The sequence below is a fragment of the Rhinatrema bivittatum genome, chromosome 8 (genome assembly GCF_901001135.1).
Source record: "Rhinatrema bivittatum chromosome 8, aRhiBiv1.1, whole genome shotgun sequence".
In the NCBI taxonomy this organism is placed as follows: Eukaryota; Metazoa; Chordata; class Amphibia; order Gymnophiona; family Rhinatrematidae; genus Rhinatrema; species Rhinatrema bivittatum.
The window spans coordinates 160,059,329-160,069,960 of NC_042622.1; the positions used below are offsets into that span (position 1 = coordinate 160,059,329).

Below are 10,632 nucleotides of genomic sequence, written 5' to 3' on the forward strand. Positions count from 1 at the left end.
CAGTTGAAAAATGAATTCGGTGGGTACACGATGTGGTCTGGGTCTTAGTTCTAGCATGTCCAACACGATCTCGAGAGCTGTAGATTGAGGTATGTTCGTATATAGAGCCTGAATATCTAAAGTGACCAGAATTGAATCTTTTCTACAATGGATAGATTGCAGAATAGTTAACATATGTTTTGTGTCTTTTAGATAAGAGGCTGCTTTAGAAATGAAAGGTTGTAAAAAGGTGTCTGTTGGTCCCCTTTTGTTTTGGGGAGCAGGATGTCACTCCTCTCAAAACCCACCTGCCACTCTGTGTAGTTGGGTTTCTACTACTTGGGTTTTTTCTCATTTTTTTTACTCTCATTTTTATGATATAAGTCTGAGAGGACCCTGCATGGACACATGGTATATTTGTGTGAGCATGCTCACTGAGGCTCAGTCAAAGTTCTAGAAACTTTGATGTAAGTTTTCTGTGCTGGGCTCCATCTGATGATGTCACCCATGTGTGAGGACTGACATCCTGCTGTCCTTGAAGAACACTTGTTTCAGGTAAGCAACTCTGCTTTAAATAACATTCTTGAATTTTGGTTATAGAAACATAGAAATGATGGCAGACAAGGACCAAACGGTCCAACCAGTCTGCCCAGCAAGCTTATGGTGGTATCTGCTGTGCTGTACAGGTGACCTCCATTCTTATCAGTTTCCCAGATCGTAAAAGTCAGGGCCCTTGTTGGTTGCTGTCTGAGTTGAATTCCCCGTTACCTCTTGCTGTTGAAGTACAGAGCAAATGTTAAACTTGCATGAAAAGTATCAGGCTTATTCGCATCAGCAAATTACCCCTATACTTATTTGTTTTTCCAGACTGTAAAAGTCAACGTCCTTGTGAGTTGCTGTCTGAATCTAATTCCCCTTTTCCTCTTTCTCCCCTGCCATTAAAGCAGAGAGCAATGATGGAACTGCATCAACAGTATGAAGGCTTATTGGTTAAGGGTAGTAACCGCCACACCAGCACGTTACTCCCTTGCACTCTTTTCTTCATTTTCATTATATCCTTTGCTATAAAAACTCCCAGATACTTTAGTTATCCATTAACCCACTTGAGAGGGAAATCATGTACCCAAGAGTTTGCCAGAATTCCCCAAACATCCAGGGCCTCAAATTTGTCTATTTAATATTTTAAACCAGAAAATCTACCATATTCTCTGAAGGTCTGCATCACTACCTTCAAAGAGGCTTCTGGCTGTGTAAGTAAGACCAGAATGTTGTTGGCAATGCAGTTTTAAATTCAAATAACCCAGCTCTGCAACCTCTAATAACAGAATTATTGTCCAGTTTTCTTAAGAATGGATCTAAAGATAAGACAAATAGTAGACCTTGGAGCACTATACAACAACGAAGTATATTTTATAATTTCACCGTTCAAACCATTTCATCCCAAAATAAAAAATCAAGTGGTCCCAGGACACCTGGTCGAAATTCTTTTCTGCATCAAAATGGACAAGCATAGATGAGAGAGAAATGTTGGCAATGTCCCACAGCTGTTATGAATCTAACTATATTTATACCAGCCTGTCTTCCTTTTAAAAAGCCAACTTGGTTCAATGAAATAAGATCTGATAGCACTGAATTTTAGCAAAGTTTAATAATGAATTTGGTCTGTAAGACGATGGAAGTTCCCAATATCTACCGGGTTTAGGAAAACCATAATAAAGGCTTTTAACATCTGTTCTGGGGAAAAAACCTTTTTCCAATGCCCATGTATAAAAAGCCCCCAGAGGGAGAACTATGTGTTCTAACAAGATTTTGTAATATTCCACATTAAATCCATCGGGTGCAGGAGTTTATGGTTTTTACCAACCCTGATACAATTTATAATTTCTTATGCTAGAACAGGTTTATTTAACTCGCTTAGATGCATATCTATTACCTTAAGTAGTCTCAAATTGTGAAAGAAACTTTTCCTGTTGACCCTGTAGTTTATCATCAGCATTGTAAAGTTTTTCATAAAAATTCCAAAGAATCTATCCTATATCCTTACTGGAATAATATTGTTTCCTTTTTCATCTTTTGATATTTCAGTGTAATTCTTCGCCAAACCCTGACTAAATTTGCCATTAATGTATCTTCTCTATTCCTAAAATGAAACAATTTATAATCAGTATGTAGTAATGTTCTGTGCGTTCTGATGGAGGTAAGAATTATACATGGAACCTGTACCAATTTTCTCTTTGCTTTCCTCAGATCATTTTCAGGTTTCAGAATAGTTTTATTTAGTCTCTTATTTTTCCTAATGACATATAAAATATTTTCACCCCTCATCATAACTTTACAAAAGTACATGGGATTGGTTTTATGATTCTCGTTATAATGTTCAAAGTTTAGCCATATATACTGTTTATCATTTTTAACATACTAGACACATGCAGTGCTGTACAGATACATGTAAAACAGTCCCTGTTCCATGTAGTTTACAATCGAGTCAAGGCAAACATATATGACAATCAAGAGTTTGTAGGATGCTGGCCAAGAGGTTAGTGAAGGCCTACAGGGCCTCTGGACCAACAAACAGAAATGTATCCAAATAGTGTAAAAGGTTGTAGTTCCCTTTGACCTGGGCCATCACCCATTGTACAAATGAGCTAAATGTTTCACATGTGCATGTGACACTAAGCAGCCCATTGCAAAGATATTTTCAGAAATAGAACTTTCCTTGTAAGTGAAAACCAACAGTGAATGTAGCCTCATTGTCTGATACTTCTATCAGAGCATTAGGCCTGCAGCCTTTGACAGATTCAATTATGCTGTTGCAGGAAGTACACTGGATCCAACAGGCATATCAGGTGTATTGTCATTCATGGAGACCCCTGTCACACAGACCGGTTTACTTAGGTACCACAGCGAAAGTTGATACCATCATATCTGGAAATGGGTGAATGGGAAAAGCCCAGCCTATTGCCTTAAATAACTGTTTATTCCCAGGGCTGTAAAACCCAGATATGGTACTATCCTATTGCTCAGCTATGTTAGCTAGCATGACTTACCTTCACAGAAAACTGTGTAGCATTATTACATGAAGTCATACCTCTGCCATATAATTTAGCTCACATAAACACATCTATAACACCTGTACTTAAAAATCAATACTTAGCTCAGCTTGGATATGCAGATCATCTTGCAAAAACGTTTTGACAGGTACTGACACACATTAGAAAATTGAAAAAGAAAATTAAAAAAAATAAAGATATACCCTTTGGCACTCACGATTTTTTCCTTGATTGGTGGTCTTTTTCTATATCTGATAGCATAATATTTGAGTCAAGTATGTAAAATATACTTTTCAAGGATTTGTGATGGCTTTGAGAGGTAATTATAAGGCAGGTTTCTTTTGATTTCAGGATCTTAAAGTTTCTCAAGCAAAAGTGAAAACACTTAGTACACTACTGGAGGAGAGAGACCAGGCAGTAGATACAGGACATACAGAAATCCCAGAAATGCATCAGAAAGACCTTGAAGCGAGTCCAACTCTTGAAGAAAAAGACAGGTCAGTGTTCATTAAAAACTGTTTTAAAATTATGATCGTTCAATAATATATAAGCAATGTAAAGGCCAGAGTAAGTATGATCTATCCAGAAATGTTTTAAATGATTTTTTTTCATTGCTGAGATGTTTTATTGTGTTAAATTTGAATTCCGTTTCATCCCCCAGATCAGTCCAGAATATATGGGGTTTTCTCCTCTACCAACAGATAGAGACAGAGATGAAAAGCTTTTACTGTAACAGTACATTACAGAATATGCTACCTGCAGTAACTCAGTATTCTCTGTTTCCAGCTTATAGGAGAGGTGCAAAAATGCAGTCTGATATTTGTCTGGAGAAATTACTCCCGGGGTGCTACTTCCTGTTAATGGGGCCATTCCCCAGTAGAGTCAGGTTGAGGAGAGGGTCCGGTGGCCCTTTTGTGTCGCAGACCCCAGCCTAGAGGAGGGTTTTTGATGGCCAGGGTTGCTGGCTCCCTCATGCCGTAGCTTCTTCTCTGAAGACTCCATTGAGTGAAGTATTTAGTTCTTCTTTAGGAGTTTTTGTTTTGGGGGGGGGGGGATCTGGTCCCTTCAAGTAAAAAGAAGAAAAGCTGCAGTAACTGAAATGATGGTGGAATGAGAGTTAGAGCCTCTTTGTTCTGAAGGGAAGGGAGGTCTGTGGCGGTCCTGCCCACCGATGCGGGACTTTTCAGAGCAGCATGGTGACCAGAAAGGGAGGGAAGGGAGGAAGCCTGCTGAGGTTTCTGTACAGCAGCCTTAGGGGAATATGGGGATGGCTCTCTCACACCGTGTCATTCTTCTTGTCTCCATAGAAGCCCAGTTCTGCCTCAGAAAGACTTCTTTTAAGCAAAGCCGTAATTTTATTTTCTTGCCCTTTTAGAGCAATTTAAATTTTGGGCGCTCTCTCTTTAAAAAAAAAAAAAAAAAAAGTCTGCGAGGCAGTGCACTGAGCGACTGGAAGCTGCGGATGCTGTGTTGCATGAGGGAGTATTTTTGGCTTATTCCCTGCGGTGTGGGGGGCCTTGCCTTTGATCTGTTTTGGCCGCACGGAGGACGAGAGAGAATAAAGCCAGCTGATTTTATTTCTTTCCTGCGCTGAGGCTAGGGCAGCACGGAAGGACCACAAAGCATTATTATCGTTTCTGGCCTCCGTGATGGCGGCGAAGTTCTTTGGGGGAGGCCCATGCCACGTTTCTTCTGAAGGGAAAGAAGCAGTGCTAGCTTGTAGTTTCTGCTTCTCAGGAGGAGCAATGAGAGTGAGAACTATGGACATTTTTAGAGGCAACTCCCATGGTACTGGGATCTGCAGAGGAGGATTCTGCTACTCCTCCATCTTTAATTCCTGTCAATTGCGGCTCAGGGGCTCAACAGAAAAGGACAGGGGACTTCTTTTCTGCACTGGGAGTCAGATGAGGAAGAGGAACCTATTTTCTCATGTTAAATCCTGGCGAGATGGACACAGGACTCCACAGAAAAGGACATGGAACTCTTCTGGTCTGCACTGGAGCTGCAGGTGGTTTGATGGCTTCTGTTTCCTTGAGATGGAATGTGCTGAGGAGGTCTTTTTTATGGGTTCCTGGCTTTGGTTTGGCTAGCTGTTGGTTATGGGTTTGGTAACTCTGCAAGAAGCATGAAGGGTTTCCTTTGTGCTTCTAGCCGCAAGAGTAGAATAGAATAGTATAGAATCCAACAGGATAAAGATCGTACAAGAGACTAAATTCACAGTAGAATCTATAAGGGTAGAAATCCTGTGTGTGTTGTATTAGAGTATAGTGATAGGAGTATACTACCATCTACCTGGCCAAAATGATGAGGCTGATGATGAAATGCTAAGAGGAATCAGGGAAGCTAACCAATTTGGCAGTGAAATAATGGGAGATTTCAATTACCTCATCAAATAATAAGGATAAGTATGTAGTCAATTTCAAGTAAATCTTATGATATCCATTAAAAGCTTTATTTAAAGAACTTATATATCAATTTGTACAAACACTTAAGTGCAAATCAGCTTATATTTATATAACAAAGTATCACAGTGAAAAATAAAAATATTCACATACAACATGCATACCAGAGTATTCGCACACACTCCCACACATAATCATATACAAAAACAGGAATTACAAAAATCAAAATCTAAACACACACAACTTTTCAATTGTACTAACAATTCACAGAGAATCCTTATTGACAACTAGAAGAAAGCTATTTCCAATTTAAAGTTTCTTCTGGTATATTTATTTATTTATTTTTCTGAACCGATATTAGATTTGAAATATCACACCGGTTTACATATAACAGGATGTCAAAGGGCGAGCTGTATGGTGACATGATACAGTATAACAAATTAACAGAGTAAATATAAAGAATAACTTGCTTTACATAATAACTTTACTAACAGTAAACTATTCTTCAAAGGATGACAATATTTGCAATCTAAGATGTAAATCTTTATATAAGGGAAAATCCCCAAATTTTCATGTAAGAAAGAGATTCCAGGTTTAACTCTCCATGTAAGAAGAAATCCCGACTAGGGCCCAAGTTTCGCCTCAAAAACGAGGCTGCTTCAGGGAACATCTTTAAATATAGTGTATTAAAGATTAGAGTTGATATCCAAACCAATGTTAGTCATAAGAAAAAAATCCTTTGTCAACACTCTTACATCAGCACTGACTGCTGGTATCAGGACTCGCTGCCAACCTTTACCGGGCAAAGGAACTCATGTTGCCAAAAAAATGGAAAAACCGCTGTTATATCAGAAAACTCTGGGAAACTTCAAAGATAATAAAGGCAAATATCTTAAAGTAGTCCTGCAAACTGCGCCAAGACAGCCTGACTGAGATCTCTTGCCAATGCATTTTTTCCTTACTGAGTCAGATTTCAGTTACCCCAATATTGACTGGGTAAGTTTAATATCAGGATATGTTAGAAACGTTCAGTTCCTAATGGAATAAATGACTCCTTCATGGAGCAGTTGGTTCAGAAACCAAAGAGAGAAGGAGCTATTTTAGATCTAATTCTTAGTGGAACATAGGATTTTGTGAGGTAACAGTGGTGGGGCCATTTAGCAATAGAGATCATAACATGATCAAATTTGAACTAATGATTGGAAGGGGGACAATATGTAAATCTACAGCTCTAACACTAAATTTTCAAAAGGAAAACTTTAATGAAAAGAGGAAAATAGAAAAAAAGCTGAAAGATGCATCTGCAAAGGTTAAAAGTGTACAAGAGGCATGGACATTGTTTAAAAATACCATCTTAGAAGCACAGTCCAGTCCATCTTAAGAAAATAAGAAAAAACATAAGCATTGCCAAGTTAAGTGTAAAACATTAATAAGATAGGCTGAGAGAGTTTGAAATGAAGTTGGCCATAGAAGCAAAAACTCATAATAAAAACTTTTTAAAATGTATCTTAAGCAGGAAATCTGCGAGGGAGTCGCTTGGACCGTTAGGTGATTGAAAGATTAAAAGGGCCTATGGGAAGATAAGGCCATTGCAGAAAAACTAAATTAATTCTTTAGTTTGGTGTTTACTAATTGAGGATGTTGGGGAGATACCTGTTCCAGGGATGGTTTTTAAGGGTGATGATTCAGATGAACTAAACCAAATCACGGTGAATCTGAAAGATGTAGTAAGCCTGATTTGACAAGCTAAAGAGTAGCAAATCACTTGGACTGGATGGTATACACTCTAGGATTTTGAAAGAACTCAAAAATGAAATTTCAAAATTATTAGTAAAAATGTATAACCTTTCATTAAAATCGTCCATTGTATCTGAAGACTGGAGGGTTGCAATGTAACCCTGATATTTAAAAAGGGCTCTAAGGGTGATCCAGAAAACTATAGACCAGTGAGTCTGATTTCAGTACCGGGAAAAAAAAATGGAAACTATTCTAAAGATCAAAATCACAGAACATATAGAAAGACATATTTTAATGGAACACAGCCAGCATGGATCTACCCAAGGAAAGTCTTGCCTCAGAAATCTGCTACGTTTCGGAGAGCAAACTTATGTACATAAAATGCGTCCAAACTTTAAGATGTGCTACAGAGGTCCAAATATCCAATAATATCCAATAGCAGGAAATCGAGTGGGATTTAAGGATAGGCTTGTTTAAAGAGCCATGTTTTTAGTTTTGATTTAAATTTGTGTACACTGCTCTAGCCTGAGTTCAGGTGGCATAGTGTTCCAGGCATAAGGGCCGGCGATTGAGAAGGCCCGTTCTTTTGTGGATTTGAGGTGAATATGTTTCGGGGGGAGGGTGTGGAGGGTACCTTTGTGCGAGGATCTCGTAGGTCTGGTAGGGGCGAGGAAGCGGAAAGTATCTTTCATCCAGTGCATGCTTTCGTTGTGGAGAGATTTGTGCATTATAGTGAGAGTCTTGTAAGTTATGCGTTGTTGAATGGGGAGCCAGTGCAGGTCTTTGAGTAAAGGGGTGATATGGTCACATTTGCGAGAATTAGAATTCTCGCAGCTGCATTTTGTAGGAGTTGTAGGGGTTTAATTGAGGTTTTAGGTAGCCCAAGAAGGAGGGCGTTGCAGTAGTCTATTTTGGACATGACCGTGGCTTGCAGGACAGTACGGAGGTCGCTCAAGTGGAGGAGGGGTCTGAGTTTTTTTAGTGTATTGAGTTTAAAGAAGCACTCTTTCATGGTGGCGCCAATGAATTTTTGTAGGTTGAGGTGATTATCAATTGTAACACCTAGATCTCGGGCTTGGAGAGAGAAGTAGGTGCCTGTGGAGGGGGTGTACTGGGTGAGGGAGGGGGGGATATGATGAGAAGCTCCGTTTTAGAAGTGTTAAGGGCAAGGTGGAGAGAGGTGAGGGGGCAGTTTATGGATGAGAGGGCCTTTTCCCATCTTTTCAAGGTGCAGCTAGGGAGTCGGTGATAAGGATGAGTTATTTGTACATCATCCGTGTAAATGAAGTGTGTGAGGTGAAGGTCAGAGAGAAGTTTGCAGAGAGGAAGTAGATAAATATTGAACAGAGTGGAGGAGAGAGAGGAACCTTGCGGGACGCCTCTGGAGAGTTGGATCGGTTTCTATTCACAGTCGTCGATTTTTATTTTGTAAAGTCTGTTTGTTAGGATTTAAACCAAAGAAATGGGGTGCCAGTAATGCCAATTTCACTGAGGCGAGTGAGAAGTATGTTGTGGTTCACTATGTCAAATGCTGCTGAGATGTCAAGAAGTGCTAGTAAAGTGTGAGTGACCTTTGTCGAAGCCTTTAATAATGGAATCAGAAAGTGAGAGTAGGAGGGTTTCTGATTTATAGAATTTTCGAAATCCGAATTGGGAGGGGAGAAGGATGTTATATTTTTCCAGATGGTCAGAGAGTTGGGTGTTGACAGTTTTTTCGAGTACTTTCGATAGAAATGGGAGGTTGGAGATGGGCCGGTAGTTGGAGAGGTCGTCAGGGTTGAGGCCGGGCTTTTTAAGTAGGGGTTTGACGGTGGCTTGTTTGAGAGGATCAGGAATAACTCTGGAGGAGAGTGAAGAGTTAATGATGTTGGCAATGGATTTAGCTATAGTGCTCGGAATAGATAACAGGGCTTTGGTGGGCAACATGTCAGAGGGGTGTCGGGCTGGTCTCATTTTTTTCAGTATGTTTTCTATTTCTAATGATGAGGTAAGTTCGAAGGTGTTTAATGGGGTAAGTGAGGTGGTAGCTGGAGAGGTGGGGAGGGCTGAAGGGGGAAATCGCTGTGAGAATTTCAAGATATTTTCATTGAAGTGGAGTGCAAGTTTTTCACATTTAGTTTGCGTGTCTGATTCGGTAGGACATGTCACAGGCGGCTTTGTGAGATCAACAACGTAGGAGAAAAGGGCCTTGGCATTAAATTATAGGTCGTGTATTCTTTTTGCATAGAAATCTTTTTTGGATTTGAGGATGGCAACCTGGTATTTATGTAGGACAGTTTTATAGTTGGCCAGTAGGGAAGGAGAAGGGTCTTGGCGCCATTTCTTTTCAAGGTGTCTTAGGGCATTTTTAAGGGTCTTGAGATCAGAAGAATACCAGAGTTTTTTTTTGAGTTTTTTGAAGTGTTAAGGGTTTTTGTGATGAGAGGGCATAAGGAGTTAGCAACACTAGAAGTAATCCCATTCCAGGAAGAGAGGGCTGTCCCAGTGTCGGTGCAGTCAAGTTTATTTAAGCTGTGGGAGAGGGCTGCGATAAGGTCGTCTCGGCTGTATGGCTTCCTGAAGTGAATAGTCTTGTTGGGGGGGGGGGGGGAATTGGGAAGATTGTATTTCATTAGAAAGGGGGTTGAGATGAGTGTGTGGTCAGACCAGGGTACATGGGTGCAGGAAGGGGCAGTACTGACTTGAATGTGGGAATTGATGAAGATTAAATCAAGGGTGTGGCCTGCTCTATGGGTGGGAGTGTTGACGGTTTGGGTGAAGCCCATGGCGTTGAGGGAGGAGAGGAAAGCTTTGCAGGAGGGTGTGCAGGTGGGAGCGCCCCACATGGAGGTTGAAGTCTCCAAGTATGATGGCGGGACTATCGAGATCAATGTTTTGCATAAGAAATTCAATGAGTGGTGAGGGATTGTTGTCAAGGATGCCAGGGGGGAGAGTACATGAGACAGATTTGTGTAAGGGAGGACTTGAGTAGGGCAGCTTCTATTTTTGGTACAGTGTTGGTAGGGATCAAAGTGAATTTAAAGTCTTTTTTTATGCTAAGAGGAGGCCACCTCCTCTTCTTTTTGGCCGAGATATTGAGAATATGTCATAGGAGTGTGTGGGAAGTTGGTTCAGAAGGACAGTGTCTGTGTCCTTAAGCCAGGTTTCGGTGAGGGCGAGTATGTCGGGATTGGAGTCGAGAAGGATGTCGTTGATAATGGGAATTTTTTTTAGATAGATTGCGTGTTGCAGAGAAGCAGGGTGAAGGTTGCAAGGCTCAGAAGTTGGGTGATAGGGGAGAGCATAATGGGGAGTAGGTTTCGTTGGCGTGGGGAGTGTGGGATGTCTAGGGGTTTCCTGAGGTTGTGGTGCCTGCTGTTGATGATCGGGATTGGGTGGGAGATCATGGTGGTGGTCAAGGGGAGGGCTGAAGGAGATGAGGGATAGAGAGACTGGAGGGAGACTGGAGCTAGCGCCTTCAGTGG

General features: G+C 40.7%; 1 protein-coding gene across 4 annotated transcripts in view; it reads left to right on the plus strand.

The window, feature by feature from the left end:
• Window positions 1–10,632, plus strand: part of LOC115098072 (CDK5 regulatory subunit-associated protein 2-like) — a 143,360-nt gene that overhangs the window by 73,878 nt on the left and 58,850 nt on the right. For all 4 annotated transcript variants that reach the window (XM_029614375.1, XM_029614374.1, XM_029614373.1 and 1 more), the window contains one exon: window positions 3,381–3,526. In XM_029614375.1, the coding sequence (XP_029470235.1) occupies window positions 3,381–3,526 (146 nt within the window). The remainder of the gene's footprint in view (window positions 1–3,380; window positions 3,527–10,632) is intronic.